Source organism: Canis lupus, chromosome 11, assembly GCF_003254725.2.
Source record: "Canis lupus dingo isolate Sandy chromosome 11, ASM325472v2, whole genome shotgun sequence".
In the NCBI taxonomy this organism is placed as follows: Eukaryota; Metazoa; Chordata; class Mammalia; order Carnivora; family Canidae; genus Canis; species Canis lupus.
Window position 1 is genome coordinate 5,981,486 of NC_064253.1, and position 21,790 is coordinate 6,003,275.

Genomic DNA, 21,790 nt, shown 5'->3' on the forward strand with positions numbered 1-21,790 from the left:
ATCTGTGCCCAAAGCCTCAGAGAAAGGGACCAAGGAATGGAGGCACCTGGCCAGAAATGCAAGTGTGCCAAGAGCATGAGCCAAAGGGGCTTAGTCCTTGACCACAACTCCCCCTCAGACTCAGTGCCCTGGCTGTGCACCCAACTGGTGTGGGACAGGCAACTTTCTTCCCTGAGGCCTGCCAGGGAAAGCTTCCACATGGTCACGCTGAAAACTCATAAGAGGTTTTTAACCATGGGCTGGACTCCTCCTCATTGTTGGGGTGAATCAACTCTAACCATTTTTATCCTAGTGTCAATCAAGTTCTAAAGTCCCTGGTGACAGTATTGAGTGGTCCTAAGGTGGGTCAGAACCTGCGCCCCAGACTGGCAATCCCAACAAGACAGCATGGAGTGGGAGAAGAGGAATAGTCATAAAATTAGATGCTGTTGCAAAACTGAGTGGAAGAGAAGCTAGGTGGGTCAGCTCAACACCCACTACCCATGCTCTGGTCTCTCCATTTTTAGAAAAACAAAGCAAAACCAACTGTAGAAAATGATCTCTCTTTGGGTAGACGTTTGTTGCTGAGTTCTAGAAATAATGCTCAGCACTCAATGTATCTCTCTTTCTTTCTCTTTTTCTTTTCTTTTCTTTTCTTTTCTTTTCTTTCTTTCCTTTCCTTTCCTTTCCTTTTTTCTTTTTTCTTTTCTTTTCTTTTCTTCTTTTCTTTCTTTCATAAACTCTACCCTCAACCTGGGGCTTGAACTCACAATTCTGAGATCAAGAGATCCATGCTTTATTGACTGAGCCAGCTGGGTGCCCTCTGTATATCCATATCTGTCACGTATTTCTTCATTGTCAACTCACTGTGTTTGGCATTGGCTCCCCCCAACCTCCATGCACCCCAAACTTCCCTTGCCAAGATCCCCAAGAACACCACTATAGTTAAAGCCCAAGGACCTTTAAAAAAAAGATTTATTTATTTCAGAGAGACAGCGTGAACAGGGAGAGGGGCACAAGGCAAGAGAGATGGAGAGAATCCCAAGCAGACCCCCTTCTGAACATAGAGCCTGATGCAGAGCAGATCCCACGACCCTGAGATCATGACCTGAGCTAAAACCAAGAGTCAGACACTCAACTGATGGAGACACCCAGGCGTCCCAAGCCCGAGGTCCTTTATATCATTTTTTTTGCTTGACCTCCTCTTGGTATTTAATGCTGATGGCCACACTCTGGTTCTTGAAGCCATCTCAACTCTTGATTCTACCGCATTCCTCTCTGACTCTTCCTTCTTAGCCTCTTCTGTTGTTATGCATTCATCACAAAGTTTCTGTCTGTGAGCTCTCTTGAAGATCATGCTCCTTGTTACCTTCAGCCTTTCTGGAACTCTCAGCAGGACAGTGGTGAAAAGTCAAGTCTTGAGTTAGCACATGGCATTCAGGTCCTGGCTCTACCTACCACCACCACTGAATGACCGTGGGAAAGTTATGCAAATTCTCTTTGTTAGTTTCCTTATCCTTGCAAGTGGACCTGCGCATAGAACTGTTGTGAGGTACAATGAAATAATGCTTGTAAAGCACTTAAAACTATGCTGGGCACACACAGTAAGCATAGCTTGATAAAGGGTGGCTATTATGGTACCATGAATACCATGGTGGATTCAGAGCATCCACAGTGACCCGTGTTCACATCAACCATGGCGCTCTTGTCTACTTTGCATTGTCTTTTTTTTTTTTTTTTTTAATTTCACCTTAGTTCGTAAGTTCCTCATGGGGTAGGACTGTGTTTTTTAAATAACAGATATCAGATGAATATGGCATATTTGTTACAATTAATAAACCAATACTGATACATTACTATTAACTGAGATCCATACTTTATTTGGATTTATTAGCTTTTTTAAAGCCTAATGACCTTTTTCTGTTTGAAAGTATCACAAAGGAGAAATGACTCCAGTTCTAGACACAGAACTGAGAATGGGCTGGCGTGTTGTTGGAAAAATGAGGGAATTTGGTGACATGTCAAACACATCCTATGAGTTACCTGGGGTTTTAATGAGACCAGGTAGGACCTCTCTGGCTCTTTGACTTGTTAGAAGAACCGCATTATCTTCAGTAATGTTGTGCTGTCTGATGCTGAAGAAAAGTAACTGTGCCCCTCTTGTCACTACTAATATCTAAACAAACGCTAACGGGAAAAGCTCTTAAATCTCGTGTAAACAAAAGATGGGAGGTTATGCTGAGGAGACAAGTGATTACACTCTTTCTAAATGCAGTAGTATTAATAATTTACTTTGAACCTTTCTTTCTTTAACACAAAAAAGATCTTACGTGAATTTTGATGATGAGTAATGAATAAATATTACTCAAATTACCACAAGAAATGATGTTAATATTTCGGTCACTCAAAGTAATGTTATTGATAGGTAAGCTCTTTTAGCATCTAATGTAAAAAAAAAAAAGGCACAAAAGTAATTCACTTTGTTTTCATTATGTTTTGAATGATGACTTTACTGTTTCTGTACAAACAATACATTCTCATTTTTGGAAATTCCAGCAAGGCAGGGAAATACAAAGTAGATGATGAAAATTATAGAAAAAATCTTACTAGTCAGGAATCTTGCGAACATTTGCCAAATTGAATTCCAGTGATCCCTGTATGCATATTTATGTCTGGATCTTGATCTGTATGTGATATATGCAATCTACCTATAGACATGTAAAATGATTTTAGTAAAGTGGATAAGAGAAGGAAAAGAAACCAAGGAAATTATTTTAGATCATTGCTTCTTTAACAAAGGCATGTGTTCCTAAAATACTCCTCTAAAGCCAGAGTCTCAAACTCAAGGGCCTTCAGGAGTAGAATATGATTCATGAAGCAAGATGTAAATATTAAGTCACTTCATATTGTTTTCAAAATAAAAATCTCTCTGATTATGTTGCCTCTGTCATCACTGAGTAGATCAAACAAAATGAGTGAAATAGTTCCACAGGAATACTGATGGACCATATTCAGACCACAGTTCTGCAGATTGTTACCCTTGCAAAGATTAAGAAAAGCCTACAGAGTTACAGCCAATTTATTGCTTATGCCATGTATTTCATTTAAGATAGTGTGAAAGATTTAGAAATCAGTACTCTTAAAATTTGATTGCACTTATTTTGTCCATTCTGAAACTTGTTCTCTTAGCAGTACATTAATTTTACATCATCAAACATTAAAATACTCATATTTAATTTTATAAACCTAATTTCCATTTTAACTGAACCTTAGTTCTATATGGATTTAGTGTTCACTACATGCCAAAGGACTCCCATTCCCGACTTCTTTATTTTCATTAATGTCTTGGTTGATTTGTTTTCAGCCACCACTTTTCCCAAAAGGAACTCTTAAAAACTATTACTGTAATTCTGGTTGAGAATATGTAACTTTTGCCTAAAAATTGAATAGCTTCTTGGCTGGACATAAGCATTTTTTCTCAAAACTTTGTAGATCCTGCTATGGAGAAGTCTGAAATTTGTCGATTCTTTTTCCTCTCACTTTTTTTTCATTTGGATGCCCAAATAATTTACTTTATTCTTGGAGTTTGATAACTTTACCAGAATTTGTCCTGGGATCACCATTTTGTATCAGGTTCTTTGGAACACAATACACTCTTCCATCAAACTACACATAGAATTTTTTCAATCTTATGGAGAAATTGTCTTCTGGCTTTTATTTGTAATGATACTCCCATCGAAGTGAGGTGGACTTGTCACCCCCAGCTGGAACTGGGTTTGGTGTAGAGACTGATGAAGGTAAACACACAATGGGAAAGTATGAAAGGTTTGTTACTCACATAGTGGGGCTTTCTGGGAGGAGTAGGGCAGGCACCCCAAGCAGGTCCAAAAATGGCCTGGGAGAAGGGAAAAGGGCTCTTGGCAAGGTGTTTCATGGTGTTTAGGGAGTGAAACCAGCATGGTTATCCCATGCACACCAGCAGCTTATGTGGTTTGGACTTCTTCCCAGTGCTAAAGGAGGGAGCCCCTGGGCTTCCTGATTAGTCTGGCCCTACTGGGCAGCAGGGGGAGGTGGTGATGGGGGCTTGAAAGCTGTTAGCTGTCAAACATCAAAAACAGAGTCAGACTTCTATGCTATTTGAATGTATTTTTGTGTCTATCTATTGGGTTCTTTGACTTGGGGACATAGTTATCTTTGTTTTGGCCTTTCTGTGTTCTCAGTATCTACTTTGTGTTTGTCTCTTTCCTTTGCTATGAATAGTCCTTCCTTTCTGTTAAAAATTCAATTTGCAATTGTGTTTAGTCTGTTTTTCTCAGTTTCTGGCTTATATATTAGTTAGGAAATGGTGCAATTTTAGTCCTCTATCTCTTTTTTGGTTTCACAACACCTTCTACATCTAATTTTGATGTTTTTTTCCAAGTTCTTTTAGCTCTTTTTCCACTGAATTTTCTTACTAAGTGCTATCTTGAGCATTCACATGGGATTTTCTTCTGCCTCTTAGGCTATATTTTATTCCAGATTGCACTTTTCATGTGTTTTTTTTTTTTTTTCATACTGTATACCTCTTTTTCATGTAGGTTTCTATGGGATGACTATGCAGTTGCCATGTCCCTTTTTCTCATCCTGTTTGGGTGGAATGTGGACAGCTCTGCCCAGACCTCTGATGTGGTGCCAGAGTTTTTTAGTTCTTTTGCCTGCTACTGTGAGATCTGTTTGTTTTTCCATCCAGGATGCCAGCTTGATGGCTAAGTGTTGCTTTCTATCTACTTCTCTCCAAAAACTTAGGGGGAAGCCAGGGCTGAGGGTAGCATTTTTTGGTGGATTTAATTTCCAATATCTCAACTCTGAGATTTTAGTCACTGTCTTGTATCACAATTTACCCCTGAGCAGGGATGCCCCAGGCTCTTAGATTAGCCCTTCATTTACTGTGGCACCCCAGAGCCTCTGACTCCTCCTGAGCCAGGCCTGATGTTCACTTCTCTATTCCTTAAGATTTATCTTTTTTGTTTTGTTTTGCTTTGTTTTGTTTTAAGGTGGAGAGGGGCAAAAGGAGAGGGAGAGAGAATTTCAAGCAGGTTCAATACTCAGTGGAAAGCCCAACGTAGGGCAGCCAGGGTGGCTCAGCAGTTTAGTGCCTACCTTCGGCCCAGGGTGTGTTCCTGGAGTCCCAGGATCGAGTCCCATGTCGGGCTCCCTGCATGGAGCCTGCTTCTCCCTCTGCCTGTGTCTCTCATGAATAAATAAAATCTTAAAACAAAACAAAACAAAACAAAACAAAAAACAAAAAAAAAAAAGGAAAGCCCAACATAGGGCTTGATCTCAGGGCTCAACCCTGACATCATGACCTGAGCCAAAATCTTGAGTCAGGATTCTGAGCCACCCAGGTGCCCCTCATTTCCATATTTCATTCTCTCATTCCCACTTTGTATAGGGGAAGAACTAGGGTTCCTGTGGACTTCAGCCAGTGTTAATAGTGGAGGGAGGAGGGGATACTGAGGGAATCTACTTTCACTACAGCTCCAATGTAATCGTTTCCATTGGCTTTGTCTTCAGGTATCTTTTCTTCTTATTTTCTCTTTTTAAATTTCTAACTCCTTACTCCTCATTTGGGATACTAAATATAATTTTGTTTTTTCTGCCTTACCACTCACTTTTCCCCTTGCCGGGACATGACAAAAGAGTGATTCCTGGAGGTTCCTCCACCGAGTACCAGCCCTCATAGACTTAAAGCCCCCAGGATTTCCCACACTTTCCTCTTGGCTATTTACCTCTCATCCTGCTCCTCTTTAAATTGGGGAATATATACACTGGGGAATTCTCATGGCTTTGTGGACACCTCTTTCTAGCACTGTTTCAGTAGGTGGGGCATCACCTTTAGGGTACATATTAACCAGGCAGATGCTTTGTTTCTTTTCCTGGAAGATACTTTTTCAAATGTGTTATTAAGTTACGCTTCTCTTCTCATTTGCTGCCACTGGGTGGAGTTTTCTTTTTCTGTTGCATGTTTGTTGTGTCTACTACTTTTATTTCTTTACTAGAGATGGGGTTAAAGGGAAACTGTAACAACACCACACACAATATGTCTGTATGGGAAACTTATTTTCCAACTGTGTTCAGTGGTGGAAATTACTGAAGAAACCATTCAATCTTTCACACCTTCCATGTGTAAATATCAGTCCTGTTAATGGCACAGGCCTAGGGGAAGTAGAACGGAGGAAACTAGGTGCAAATTAAAATGGAGGGGTGATAATTTGAGATGATTTTCAACTCTAAGAGTAGAGTAGAAAGGGATCTGTTCATTTAGCACAAAGTATATCTTTATCACATTTTAATAAACATTTCCCTCCCATACCCCTGCCCACACTCCATTTGCTTAATATTGTTTGTTATGGGCAAATGTGGCCTGCAACCTTGATGCTATTCTTTGCTTTGCTTTTCTCTTCTTTTCTCTTCCTTTTCCCCTGAGCTTCTTGCTTCCTTTCCACATCACAACCTCATGTGCAAATACTCAGAGAACAGATGATGCTCATGTGTTCTTTATTCCTGATGTATCTCACATCAAACAGGAACCTTCCCATAACCGACTCATAAAAAATATGCAGTTTTGAGACTTCATTCCCCCGAGAATCAGAGGAGAAATGTGGAGTGAACAATCTCATGTTTCTCATCTAGAAGGGTGTTCTTCGGTTCCACTTCAACCAATTCACTCACACCTATGAGGCAAGTGCTTACTTCAGAGCTAAAAACAGGGCTAGCAACTGTGACCAAGGGGTGTTGTGGAGAAGGGGGAGGTGTGTGTTCCGTGTGGTGTTGAGGAGGAGAAAAACTGGGCCAATGGCTTCTGCAAGAGAATGCGACAAAGCAGCGGAATGTGAATTTTGCATTTGCTAGTCATCTGGGGACAGGGTGTAAGTAGTTGGTAGTTCTAGCCTTCTGCCCTTCTGTGACTCTAACCTTTGAGAGTTTACCTGAGAAATGTGGGATGAGTTGTAGGACTACAGACTTTCACAGAGTTAAGGACCTAGGCCAGGTGCTTAGCCAACCCACTGCCAGAATATTCGAGGTGCGTAATAAAATGCCTATGCTCCCAGTTTGACAATATGTATCAAGAGCTTGCTTACAAGGCTGTCTTGGCTGGACTGGGTTCCCAGGACTCAGATACTAGTCTGTTGGGTGAGTAGGTATTACCCTTCCTCCAAATTACCCTTCCTTGCATTGATTTGGGCTGGGCTCCTAGGTGTACCCAAGGTTTCCTTAAGGGTTGGAGGAGACTTTGTGGGGGATAAAAGGCCCAGATCTTGTATTTACTCCACTGGGTATCAAAGATGTAAATCATGTGGTGTGGGGAGAGAGTGGGTGCAGACTATATTGTAGGAAGTGGCCATGGGGCTCTTGAAAAAGAACTTGCCCAAAGGGAGGGTCCCCAAACAGGACAAAGGTCTTACCCAGATGGAAGTGTTAGCTCCTGGGATACAGTGCTCCAACCTTGCTGTTACAGACACAGGGTATATGTGAACTAAAAAGCCTGCATCACCAAAGAGCTAAAATATTCAAGGCTCATTCAACTCGTGGGTTGAGATTCCACCCAAGGAGCAAAACTGTCTCTGAGTTATGTACCTCCCCAGATATGCTCAGCTTTACTTCATCCTGAGATGGTTCATCATCTTGGTTCATTGTTCAACTTTCCTGATAAAGGGGCCCCAGTGAACTCTGAACTGTTGCTCTTAAAGCCCCTGCCACTTGCTGTCACCCTTGGCGGGGTGTGTAATGGGAGAGGAGATATCCAAGAGGTAGGGGCAGGGGTTGTGCCAAACTCATGGAAGTTCTGGATTTTCCCATGAATGCCTACAAGTGCCAGGTAACATACCCCTGGAATAGAGGGCAGTTGTGAGCCGATGGGACAAATTTTGACCAACAAGAAGATTGGAAAGAGTCTGCAGACAAATGTGCTCACTCCCACCTCCTGGCTGTTCTAAGACACCGTACCTCAAAATAGTGTGTCTGGAAATACCACAGCACTGAGAAATAAACTAGGTTTTCCATCTGTAACCAGCTGGATAACATGTCTCCTTGTATTTGCTTCCCTCCTTTCCTTTTGCATTCACTCCTAATGCAAAAGTGAATGCAATTCACTTCCTCAGGCTGTTTTGTAGACAACCCAGGCTAACACAGGATGAAAAAATAGAAAAAGTTGGATTTGGTGGAAGTTGCAATGAAGGCAAGGATATGGAAGAAGTTTGGGGGCATTCAGCATGTTTAGAAGCCATAACAGATCAGGGCAGCTAATCTGGGCTCTGGACCCATCATCAAGACAAGTTGACAAGTCTGAGGGTTAGGGGTAGTATAGAACTGTGCCTCTAGGAGGTGCATAGACCTCTAGGAGGTCTCTAGCCGGTGGCAACAAGGACTTTTTCGTGGTCTCATATACCTATACTCCAGAGACCACAGAAATATTTTGGGTGAGAGTCTCATTTAAGGGGTAAAATTATTCTCTGCATCAAGCCTTTATAGCAACAAGTACCAATAGAAAGTAATAACCCCATCAATGAAATTAAGAGAAACCCTGGAGATTTTTTTTTTTTTTTTTCTAAAACCTTGGAAGTCGGTGCTTTGCATTATAAAGGAGGGGAGAGTACTTCTCCCACATAAACATCACACTGTTTTACTTCTTACCGCAGCCCAGGGGAGCAAACACAGATATTATTCTTATTCTCATTTTTCAGATCAGGAATAAGAAATTTAGGGGAGGCTTCATTCCAGGTTACATGGATTTAGGGCTTCAACCATTCTGATGCCCTTTAGCTCAAAATACTAGCTATGGTTTTGAAGGAAACGAGGAGGTAAATTTCATTACAGATTCAAAATGGTTTTAGCTGGTTAGTGGCTCTACTTCAGGCAAGGAATTAAAACACAAGGGAAATTATCCAGAAGTTGAGGCAACTGGGACCCTTCTAAAATGATGCCAGGTAAAGTAATCTGTGTTTGTATCAGGCACCTATAATTTATGTAGATTCACATACTTCTTTTTCTGATACTGCACAAATTGGGGAGTGTGTGGAGTGTTGTAGAATTAAATGTATTTGTATGTGTTCAACACACTGTATAATTGACTCAATTATCCATGTGGGGATTATTCACTTTTAATTTGCAATCTGGCTTCTCCTTTCACTTAGGATGTTTTTGGGCTGCTCTAGGAATGCCAACTAATTTAAATAATAATTTAAGTAAAACATAATTAGGTAGGAAAATTAAATTCAATCTTTTGCCAGCTCCCGAAGATTCTACAGCTGAAATATAACTCTAACTCACTTGCTATTTTTTTCATCCTCTAATGCTATTTTACTACCACAGGATTTTACTGCCTTCCATAGATTATTGCAATAGTTCCCTGTTTGACTTCCCTGCTTACCTCTTTCCAATCCAATCATCATTTGGCTGACAGTAATCTTCAAAAGACAAAAACCAAAAACAAGACAAAAAAAGAACAGTAGCTCTCATCACAAAAATTTCTCTACTTGAAAACATTAATGAGTCCGCATTTCTCACTAGCTCAAAGGCACCAGCCATAATCTATCATTCAAGACTTCATGCCACCTGTAACAGAGAGGTTTCCAGGTCGTGCTTTACCACTTCTCTCACCTCCGAATCCTTTCAATGTACTATGTGTTTTTCCCCAAGGCCTACAAAGGTTTGTATGAACCCATGTTGTGTCCCTGCTCTACTGTGAGATTCTAAATGGCAGTCTGGGTGGGTATCAATTTTCCCTATTAAGCAGGACCTAGCTCAGCACCAGACCACAGAGGGGAGCAATAAAATTTGTCCATTTGAAGTACCGGCAAATCCTGAGGGCAGGCATTTTGTTTTTTTTTTGTATCCCCAATGCCTAACACAGTATCTTGCATACAATAGGTGCTCAACAAATTCTATTGGAGGAATGAAGGTATACACTGCAAGCTCTGCCTGGTGCCCTACAGTCGCAGGGATACAGATACAGGAAGGGCTGGTTACGCAGTGCCTAGGCTGGAGCTGGTGGCATGACCTCTCCTGGGGGTTGATGGGTGACACCCCCCAGGCTGGTTTTGGGGGGAGCTTACCACTGCCTGCCCCTCCGCAGCATAGACCAGACACTGGCTGGGGTGGGGTGCTTAAACTTTCTCTGCTAAGTAAACGTTTATGTATATGCACAGACACCTCAATATGTTTATACATGCCTACAACATAAAAACACACATTCAGCGCAGCCCGGGTGGCTCAGCGGTTTGGCGCCGCCTTCAGCCCAGGGCGCGATCCTGGAGACCGAGATCGAGTCCCACGTCGGGCGCCCGGTGCAGGGAGCCTGCTTCTCCCTCTGCCTGTGTCTCTGCCCCTCTCTCTTTCTCTGTCTCTCATGAATAAATAAATAAAATCTTTTTAAAAAAGATACACATTCACATCCAGATATATATACCTTTGACCTGCGCACAACTCACGTTTGAACTGCGCAAGTCCACTCATACTCAGATTTTTGATATAGTACCGCACTGTAATGTATTTTCCTTTTGATTTCCTTTTTTTAAAAGATTCTATTTATTCATTTGACAGAGAGAGCGAGAGAGCACGCGCGCGAGCACCAGGCAGGGGGAGCAGCAGAGGGAGCGGGAGAAGCTGACTCCCCTCTGGGCAGGGAGCCCAACCGCAGGGCTCCATCTCCGGACCCCGGATCAGGACCTGGGCTACCAGGCGCCCCTTCCGAGGATGTCCTTAATAACATTTTCTCGTCTCTAGCTTACTGCAGCTTATTATAATAATATAGTATACAATAAATAGAACCTACAAAATGAGTCAATCTACTAGGTTGTCGCCAAGCAAGGCACTCGGTGAACGGGAGGCTGTCAGTACTTAAGTTTCTGGGGAGTCCAAAGCTCTTTTTTTTTTTTTTTTTTTTTTAGGGAGTCCAGAGTTCTACCTGGATTTTTGACTTTGTGGCCGGCTGGGCATCCTTAACCGCCAGCGGTCCAGGGTCAGCTGCGCATGTCTAATAAGCAAATAGATAACTAGTTGACAGGCACACCGGCTTGAGGCGGAACAGCGACGGCGGAGGGAGCACGGCGAGGACGGCCCCTCCCCTCCGCCCCGGGGCAGGGCCAGGCCCCGGCGGCCCCGGCGGCCCCGGCGGCCCCGGCGCCCGAGGCGGAGGCTGCGCGGCTGGGCCCTCCCGGCTTTCCGTAGGCCCGCCCCCATTGGCTGGGCTGACAGCGCATGGGCGGGGCCAGGCGTGGGAGCGACAAGGATGGCGGCCGCCACGGCGCTGATCCTGCCGGAGAGCCCCAGGTAGCTGCCTGGGGTGGCGGGGCCGCGGGCGGTGCCGGGACGCCCCTGCCGGCTGTCGCCTGGGCTCCGAGACGCGCCCCGCCGAGGGGGTGGCCGTGCGGAGTGGCGAAAGGGCGGGGCGGCCCCGCAGGGGTGCGGGGGACTGTGGGCGTCTCCCGTTCCCGGTGGTTCACCTACGGGGCTGCGGGGCGCCTGGCGGCTGGGGGCCGTGGGCCGGCGTGTGGCGTGTGTCGCGATGCCCAGTGTGCGGTCGGGAGGACCCGAGCCTCCCTGGAGTGCTGCTGAGTGACGCGGGAAGCTGTGGCCTTTCTGTTTTCGCCGCGCTCTCTCGGGCCTGATTATGCTAAGGGCTCGCGTTGGTGCCGGACGGACTTTAATCCCTAACACGTGTCAATATCCCTTAAAATAATTTTTTTTTTAATCATGTATTTGAGGGAGAACGAGAGAGAGCTTGCGGGAGGCCGCGGAGACAGAGACCCAGCCTCCCTGCTGGGCAGAGGCCCCCTCCTGGTTCATCCCAGGACCCCAGGATCAGGACCTGAGTGGGAGGCAGACGCTTAACCGAGCCACCCGGGCGCCCCTTCAGATCCTTTTCAGTCAAGATAGAGTAGCCCTCAGGCCGATAGAGTAGCTCAAGGCCGGGTTTTGAGCTGGTTACAGTATCTAGCCAGAATTTGGTAACATGCCTTTTGATTTCATTTATTTTTGGTTCATTTTTGGTGGGTGAGGTGGGCTGTCCAGGGTGGTGATATAAAGGCCTCTCTTAAAATGCAATTATTTACATAGAAGTGATTCTCATTTCATGGAAAACAAATACTAGCGCAGGTGGTGTGTGCCGGTAAGTAATTGAAGTTGGAAAGTAATTTCCTTGTGCCCTGACTGGGCAGGAATCTTCTTGAAGAAGAGAGTTGTCATTTTAAAGTTTTTCCTTCTTCCTGGATTCCTTGATTTGTGATGGCCAGTTCCTCCCATCAGTGACCTGTTTAATCCCCACCACATCAGTAAGCTATATCCAGTATAATGCAGTAAAATAGTTCTTATCGCCTAAAGTTGATTATTACTGTTGAAGCAGGGTTTTAAAACAATTATGTACTGTTACCCCAAATGATTTTGTCTATCACACACACACTTATAATAGCATTATCTGCTGTGCAGCATTCTTTTCTTCGTATTTTGGTGTCATTGCCACTTTCCTCCTTCCACTCTTTCCATAGTTCCTCTGTGGGTTAAGTGAGTATTAAATACTCGCTGCTGAGTTAATGTCACTCCCCACAGAATGCAAGCTTCCCTCAGTAGTTCACCTTGCTTCAAAGAAAGAGAAACTGCCAAATGGAAAAGTACTTTTGGGTGGCATCTTTCTGGAAATGTCCTGCTTCCTTTGCTGGCCATTATCTTCTTTATAGCAATCAGAGTTGTTGAAATGGAAACTTTGAGACAATAGTAATTATGGACAAGTGTACTTATGGCAAGTACAGTATCACTTAGAAAACTCATGTTAAAATTTTGTTTTACAAATTTGTTTAGCATGAAAAAAGCAGTGTCGCTGATAAATGCAATAGAAATAGGAAGGTTTCCACGGTTGCTCACCCGAATTCTTCAAAAACTTCACCTGAAGGTTTGTATTTTTCATTTCTGTAGTTTATAATACTTTCTTGTGATTGCACTGAAACTCTGTTTCTACTTGAGAAACTTTCTCCAAAGTACAGTGTTCCCCAGTGCTCACTGAGTCTATAGAAAATTTTGTAATGTCCCATCGTCAAAAATTTGGGAAACTCTCTCTTCGTTAAATTTAATCTTTTTTTTTAAGGAACTTTTCAGAGAGTGTGTGTGTATACATATGCATGTATAAACATATTTATAAATATATAAATATTTATAATATAAGTATATAAAATATAAATATATTTTATGGTAGTGTTTACAGTAAACATTTAAGGGTGAATATGGTGTGCAAGATTTTCCAAACGTGTTTGACCTTGGAACTGTGATATTATGGTATATATTTTGGGACTCAGGTTCTGTGTAACATGCTTTGGGGAAATTCTGATTTCATTCTTCCTCTTAAAAATAATGATGTGGTTTTGCTATCACCCCAATATTTAATCTTTTATTGAATCTGTCTCTTCTATTTCAAGGGTGTGATTATTTTGGACATATTGATGTTTAGTGATTTACTCCTTGGTCACCAATCTAAGTTAACTTCTTTAATGCGTTGTGAAAATTTAATTCCATCCAATACATGTTTATGGAGCACCTAGTAACTAGTAACTGCTCTGCCTGGTGGTGCCAGGCGTCACCATTAAATGAGAACCTGAACTTTAAAATTTTTTTTTTTTAAATTCCAGTTAGTTATCATACTATGTAATGTTAGTTTCAGGTGTAGAATATAGTGGTTCAGCACTTCTGTACCACACCCAGAGAACCTGGACCACTTCCTCTTCCTTTTCCTGGGAGCCAACCGGCTTCAGAGCCCTTTCTTCATCTGATGTGTCTCTCAAATTCAAGTTCTCTTCATAGTCTTAGTTCAGATCCTTTATGTCCCTGCTGTAGAATGCATTAACTGTCTTCAAACTGGTATCTCTGCTCAAAGTCTTCTCCCTCCTGTTGTTGCTTCATGATGCTAGTCTATTTATCTCTCCAAATATTTTTTTCCTAAAAAACAAAAAAGCCCAGTTGATCATATCTTTTTGTTTGTTTGCTTGTTTGTTTTTAAAGATTTATTTATTCATGAGAGACACACAGAGAGAAGCTGAGACATAGGCAGAGGTAGAAGCAGCCTCCATGCAGGGAGCTTGATGCGGGACTCGATCCCAGGACCCTGGGATCACGGCCTGAGCCAAAGGCAGACGCTCAACTGCTGAGCCACCCAGGAGTCCCTGATCATATCTTTACAGTGTTTAAAGCCATCATCGACTTCCCATTACCCCATGGGAAAAAGTTCAAAATCTTTAGCATTGTATTATAATCACTTTATAATAATAGTATAATATGGCCACAAGCTATATTATTCCCACTTTGCAAGTGCTCCAATCACACTGTACTCTGCTCTTTTACTAGAACATGAACTTTTCTACCTCTGTGTCTGTGCATACACTCTTTTCCTTAACTGCAATGTCTTTCTTCCCTTCTTCAGTGAATAAACTAGGCATCTTTCAAGGATTTGGCCATCTCGCTCTCAATAATTTGTTTTCTATGCTTCTAAAACACTTGGTTCATTGTCACATCAGTTTAGTACAGCATAGTATTTGTTTTCTGATGGCAAAGTCTTTCGCTGACCTTGAATACCTTAATTATCATGTCTTACCCATCTTTACCTTTTCCATACCTAATACATTGGTGCTTATGGAGTCGGTGCTCAATAGCTATTCTTAGAGTTATTTCTTTTCCTTGCATGGAAAACAGAAAACAGATATAGGTCCTCAAATTCCTGGCTATAAGGAATCTGTGATGTAGAGGGAGAGACTAGACACCACAACCTAAGAGCAGCTCCATTCCCCGGTATTTGTGATTCCCAGTTTGTTTGCTCCCTCCAATACTGTTCTAATGGCTTTGTGTTACTAATTCATCTGTTCCTTACAGCAACTTTATCTTTCTACCTGCCCAGTCACTACTATTGTTTTGTCAAAACAACTTATTTGATGTATGTTAAAAGGAATCAGATTGACCAACTTGGAAGTTAAATTATAAATATTCATTGCATTTTGTGACTCAGGAATATTATTATAATATTCCTCATATTGATAAAATCTGGTACTATAGGTCATTATTTCATAATTTTAAAAAAGACTTTATTAGAGAGAGCGAGCACGCGTGGGTGCGCACACACACATGTCGGGGGAGGGGCAGGGGGAAGAGAGAGAGAGAAAATCTTAAGCATATTCCACCCTGGAGCCTCACATGGGGCTCGATCTCATGACCCTGAGATCATGACCTGAGCCAAAATCAAGAGGCAGATGCTTAACCGACGGAGCCATGTGCCCCTACGTGATTATTTCAAGAAGATGTATGGTAGTCACAGAAATCCTCCAACTTTTAAGCCAAAACATTTCTCTTGAGGTAAGTGATTGGCATTTTGGCCAAATTGGGTTCATGATTTTCCCAGTCATAAAACAGGTAGTAGGGACTAGGAGTTATGACTGACCTCCCAAAATATGCTACCTTTAGGTTCTAGTGCTGCTTCAGTTGAACAGCCATGTAGTTATTGTCCTAAGCTTTCAAGGCGGGGACTTGTGGAACTTCTGAAATTTCTCCACATTGCTGTTAGGGAGGGGCAGCCGTAAGGGAAAGGTGTTTTTAGTATGTGTGGATAAAGTAGTTATTTTTATGTAAAGTTATTCTGGTAGTTTATATTTTTCATACTTAATAAACCAGTGTCTTTAGGTCAGGGAGATTATTTTGAAAGAAGGGAGGTCAGGGAAAGAAGGGAACTGGTCAGAGGTTCTACTCAGTTTGGTAACCATCTTCTCTGATATTTTGGTTATCAAATTAATGTGTATAATGTGTAAGTCTTGAAAATTATGTATTCAAATTATAAAAAAGACTTAATTTCCTGTTCTATAGATGCTCTTTAAAAAAAAAAAGATTTTATTTATTGATTTGAGAGAGAGAGAGAGAGAGTATGTGAGAAAGAGAGAGAGAGCAAGAGCAGAGGGAGGGGCAGAAGGAGAAGCAGACCCCTGCAGAGCAGGATGCCCAATGCAGGTCTTGATCCCAGGATCTGGGACCATAACCTGGAGCCGAAGGCAGATGCCCAACTGACTGAGCCACCCAGGTACCCCTAGATGCTCTTGTAAATCACATTTTTGAAGAACTCATCAAAATAAAAATTACTTGAATAACTATTTGTTTTTACATGCTTTTCTTTTCTTTTTCTTTTTTTTTTTTTTTTAAGATTTTATTTATTTATTCATAGACACAGAGAGAGAGAGAGAGGCAGAGACACAGGCAGAGGGAGAAGCAGGCTCCGTGCAGGGAGCCCGATGCGGGACTCTATCCCGAGTCTCCAGGATCACACCCCAGGCTGCAGGCAGCGCCAAACCGCTGTGCCACCAGGGCTGCCCTTTACATGCTCTTCTAACTAGAGTATTGTATACTTGAGGGCATGAAATGTATTTCTCTGTAGCACATAATAAATACTCAGTAAATATACTTGAATGAGGAAGGTGGACATTACTATTAATTACTGTCAACATTTTGGGGTTTTACCTTCTAGTATTGTTTTTTGTAAATGTCCATCTCTTTTGGTAGTTACTGTTAGTTTCCACCTCCTATAAATCATAGAACTTAAAATGATGATGATGGTTTTTTTTTAAATTTAAAATGAGCTTGATTTGGCATGATCCAAATATTGAGTTGTACTGTGATTCTTGAGATAATGAAATTTACAAACACATCAGTTTCTTTCACCCTGCATTCACTTTTTCTTTCAGTTTCTCATCCACATATGAATACATGAATCTCCAAATACTCTTCTGTTGAGTTTTTAAGTTTTGAATACTCGAATGTGTGCTAATAGCTTGCTTTTTATGTTGTAGGCTGAGAGCAGTTTCAGTGAAGAAGAAGAAGAAAAACTTCAGGCCGCATTTTCTCTAGAGAAACAAGATCTTCACTTAGTTCTTGAAACAGTATCATTCATTTTAGAACAGGTATTCTGAGTGCTCCATGCTTCCTAACCATGGTTCGTTTACTGCAGATTGGTACTGCTCTGATAGCTGTAAACATCGTATTTCTTCCAAAAAAGGGTACAGATGAAAGCTGCGAATATATTTTAATTGATAATTTTAATATAGTAAAAAAAATTTTGAATGTATGACTTTTTCCCTACCGTATTGCATTCTAGAAAACAATCTGCATGTTGAGTAGCATGAGTAAAGTATTTGACAGCATGAATCAAGACTTCACTGACTTGAGACGGGCATAAGACATTTTTGTTGTTACCTTGTTTGATAACTTAGAGAAATTTCTCTTATTTAAGAAATTTAATAAATGATTTTGGGGGATTTCTTTAACGAGAATGATAAATAAAACATTTAGAAGAGAAGTAGTTGTTAGAGGACCCTTTGTCATACTGTTTCTTCCCACTGAGCTGCCCTTTTGGTTCCCTAGTTTTTGTCTACATTCCAGTGCATTCAGTTTTCTTTCAAGTCCCACTCCTCTCACTGCCACCATGATCTTTCCCTGGGCAGCCTTCCCCTCATCTGGATCCCTTCTATCCTTGGCTTGTCAGAGTGGAGCACATTGTCACTTCCTGTATGTCAACCTTCATACAGGATTTTGAATCTGTGAGGGACCTATCAGATCTTTAGTTCCTCTTGTATAAACCTAGCACATTGCTGGGCTTAGAATAGAGTCTCACTAAATTCCTGAACGTTGACTTGGTAGAATATTTGTGAAATAAAAGTTTAAATAGTACTGTGGCTTCTAGAGTCTTGTAGAGAACAGATACTGTTAGGAAGACAAGCTCCCAGGCATCTACTACATATAGGCTTGATTACGGATCATGAAGGTGACTACAGTTCTTAATCCTGGTGAGTTTTCATTACTAGTAAAAGATAATCAGGTAGGACAGAGCAACCATGAAGTTTATGAAAAAAATTGTTCCAGAATGATGATAAGAAATAGATGTTACTAGAAATGTTTATAATATTTTATTATATATTACCTAGGAAGTTGATATTGATAATTTTGAGAAAGTGCTTCTTGGAAAACTTTTTCTTATTTGAGAAATAAATGTATATTTCTTTGTTTTTTTTTTTTAAGGTTTATTTATTTATTTGAGAGAAAGAGTGAATATGAGCAGAGGAAGGGCCAGAGGGAGAGAGAGAATCTCAGGCAGACTCCTTGTTGAGCAGGGAGCCTGACTGAGGGCTCAATTCCAGAACCCTGAGATCATGACCTGAGCCCAAGTCAGATGCTTGAAAGAACTGAGCCACCCAGGTGCCCTGTACATTTCTTTGAGATAGTTAAGTGAAATAAGGAAATGATATTTTAATTATGGTACCATTTACATAGCTACAAAAAAGTTTTTCCATGAAGTGGACTTAGGATTACTTAAAACACAGGCAAAAATGGAAAAGCATAGCCTGAATAATTTAGGCCTTTTAACCCTGCATCTTCCAGTTGTGTATATTATTACTGGTAAAATTTTTAAAACTCTGCAATAGAAATAGGAAATATTCATTTCATTCAAATCATTTAAAGATAATTTTGTATTTAATTATAATCTGAGGTCTCTGTATGAATCTTGGAGATATGTGTGATCTTTTTTTCCCTCTTGAATAGGCAGTGTATCACAACGTGAAGCCAGCGGCTCTGCAGCAGCAGTTAGAGACCATTCATCTCAGACAAGACAAAGCAGAAGCGTTCAGCAATGCTTGGTCTTCTATGGGTCACGAAACAGTTGAAAAATTCAGGCAGAGGATTCTTGCTCCCCACAAGGTAGAGGATTCTATTAACCGAAAGATATTTTTCAATAAGAATGGCAAAGATTGTTGTACCTTAAGGGTTTTAGAGTGGTAATGTTTTATGAGAGGTAGTCAGGCAAAAATAAAAAAAAGAATATATACAATATTCCTTTTATTTTTTACTTATTTTTAAAGATTTTATTTATTTGTTTGAGAGAGAGAGAACATGAGCAGGGAGGAGCAGCAGAGGGAGAGAGAGAAGCAGACTCCTTGGCTGAGCAGGGACTGCAATGCGGGGCCCCATCCTAGGATCCCAGGACCATGACCGAACGAAAGGCAGATGCTTAACTGACTGAGCTACCCAGGGGCCCCTATATACAATATTCTTGTAAGATTATTTCCAGACGTATTGGCTACCACAGTGTGATTTAGTTTTAGTTGCTAGTTTAAAATATGTTCGGTGACTTCAGAATGGGAATGAGACAGTCTTCCTTTTTTTGCTTTTCTGAGTACTCAGGCAGAGTTGTTTTTTTTTTTTTTGTCAACTGTGTAGCTGTCTGTAAGACTTACTACATTTTTACTGAATAACATAATTACGTTGTTTTTGTGTGTCTGTGTTAGTGCGAGCAGCAGTTAGTGAACAAAGTGAACACTTAGGGACAAATGTAAAATAGCAGCAACATTCAGAGCTCTTCAGCTCTACCTTTAGTCACTGGAGGTTAAATGATCCCACAGATTTTGGCCTTTTTATATTAGATTCTATTGCATAACTGATTTTCAGATTTACAACCCACTCTGTTTTCCTGGGATGGGTCTCACTTGGTGTGGAATATCATCCTTTTTATATGTTGCTATTTGATTTGCTAATATTTTGTTAACAGTTTTTCCATCTGTGTTCATGGGAGATAATGGTTTCTTTGTGGTATCTTTGATGGTATCAGGGTAAGACTAGAATTGTGAAACAAGCTGGGAAGTGTTCTCTCCTCGTCTCTGATTTGCTAAAAGGATTTGTGAAGGATTGGTATAATTGTGCATTTTCCCCAGCATTCTCTGAGAGTTCTAGTACCCTGTTAGCACTTAGTATTGTCAGTTGCTTTTATCAAAGCTATTCATCTAAGGTTTGTGGTGGTATTTTGTGTTTTTAATTTGTGTTTTCCTAACAACAAATTATGTGGATGATCTTTTTATGCGCTTACTTGTCTCTGTATATTTTCATGAGTAAAACATCTGTTCAGAGCTTTTGCCTGTTTTTTCCATACTATCACAGATAAGGAAACTCCACGTTAGTAATCTAAAGGGCAGTCTCAGGTGTCAATCCCAGCATATGGAAATGCATGGGAGTGTTTTTGTTTTGGGTTGTTATAATATGGAGATAGTGTTTGATTTCTTTCTGTTGCGTTTTTTAATTCTTTATGTATTCTGGGCATGTGTCCTCAGATGGGATTTGCACATATTTTCTCCTCATCCATAGCTTCCCTTTTCCTTTTCCTAACAGTGGCTTTTGCAGAAGAAAAGCTTTTAATTCCAATGAAGTTTGCTTTATCAGTTAATTTCTTTTATTGATCCCGCTTTTGGTTTTGTATCTAAGAATTTGTAGCCTAATTCAGTGTTACAAAGATTTTCCCTTTTGTTTTCTTCTGCTTTATAAGTTAATGTTTTATGTTTAGCTCTAAGATCCCTTTTGAGTTAATTTGGTGTACGTTGCAGATTAAATTTCCTTTTTTTCTGCATAAATATGTTCATTTTAGATATTCATTTATACATGTCCAGCATAATATGTTGATAACATCCTTTGTCACTGAATTGCCTTGGCCCATTTGTCAAAAATCATTTGACAGACTTGTGTGTCTCTTTCTCTGGACACTGTTTTTTGGTTCCATTAACCTCTGTGTCTATCTTTATGCTTTTATGCCAATATCATACTGCCTTAATTACAGAAGCATTGTAGGAAGCCTTAAAATCAAGTATTGTGAGTTTGCTAACTTTAGGTTTTATTTTGTGTTTTTTTTTTTCATAATTGTTTGGCATATTCTAGTTTGACTTTTCATATAAATTTGAAAAGGAGCTTTTCAAAAAAATTTACAAAAAATCCAGCTGAGAATTTGATTGAGATTATGTTTAACTTATAGATAGATCACTTTGTGGAGAAATGACTTCTTAGTAGTATTGAGTATAGCTCTCTCACATATTTAGGTTGTCTTTGATTTGTTATAACAGCTTTGTTCATTTTTCAGCATATAAATTCAGTATGTATTATGTTAGACTTGTGCCTAAGTATTTTTTGTTTTTAGAGTTATTGTAAATGGTACTGTTTTTCATTTTATTTATTTATTTATTTATTTTTATTTATTTATTTATTTTTTAATGGTACTGTTTTTAAAATTCTGGGTTGTAGTTGTTTACTGCTAGTATATGGAAACACCGTTGATTTTTATATATTGATCTTGTCTTCTATGACCTGTCCATGAATAGAGACAGTCTGTTCAGGTTTTATTTGTTTTGCTCAGTGTTTTACTATTTTTATTTACCCTATTGCACTGAGTAGTACTTTTAATATGATGGTAAGTAGGACTCATAAGCCCAAACATCCTACCTTGTTTCCAGTTTTATTTATTTAGTTAATTTGTTTGCTTGTTTTAAGATTTTTTAAAAATAATCTGCACACCCAATGTAGGGCTCGAACTCAGGACCTTGAGATCAGGAGTCGCACATTGTGCTGACCGAGCCAGCTTGGTGCTCCACCTTGTTTCCGGTTTTGGAGGTGATGATTCAGTCTCTTACCATTACGTATGATGTAAGCTACAGGCTGTTAGAGAGTGCTCTTTATTATTGTCATTTCTCTCCTTTTTTTTTTTTTTTTAACTGCATTCTGAGAGTTCTCAGGTGTCCTCCACATCATGGCTTCATGTTTCATCATTTAAATTTCTACTTTTCTGTATATCCTGTACAGATTTTAGTTTTCCATTCTGTGTCCTTGAGGTTCTTCTTTCAATTTAGCAACCATTTCAATTTAGCAAAATCTGTACTTGCCTTTTAATATTTGCCTTTTTCTTTATATAATTTTCTTTCTTGAATTTATACAAGTACAGTATACTTAT

General features: G+C 40.5%; 1 protein-coding gene across 5 annotated transcripts in view; it reads left to right on the top strand.

The window, feature by feature from the left end:
* Positions 1–11,139: 11,139 nt before the first annotated feature.
* COMMD10 (COMM domain containing 10) overlaps positions 11,140–21,790 on the top strand; it is a 187,569-nt gene continuing 176,918 nt past the window's right edge. For 2 of the 5 annotated variants that reach the window (XR_007413887.1, XM_049115970.1), the window contains exons 1-4: positions 11,140–11,289; positions 12,814–12,904; positions 16,824–16,934; positions 18,571–18,726. Coding sequence is in view for 4 of the 5 variants with exons in the window: in XM_049115970.1 (XP_048971927.1) it covers positions 11,249–11,289; positions 12,814–12,904; positions 16,824–16,934; positions 18,571–18,726 (399 nt within the window). In the remaining variant the exon portion in view is untranslated. Of the gene's footprint in view, positions 11,290–11,458; positions 11,679–12,813; positions 12,905–16,823; positions 16,935–18,570; positions 18,727–21,790 lie in introns of those variants that run through there. The other 3 variants (XM_025446554.3, XM_025446556.3, XM_025446557.3) reach the window with 3 other exon arrangements.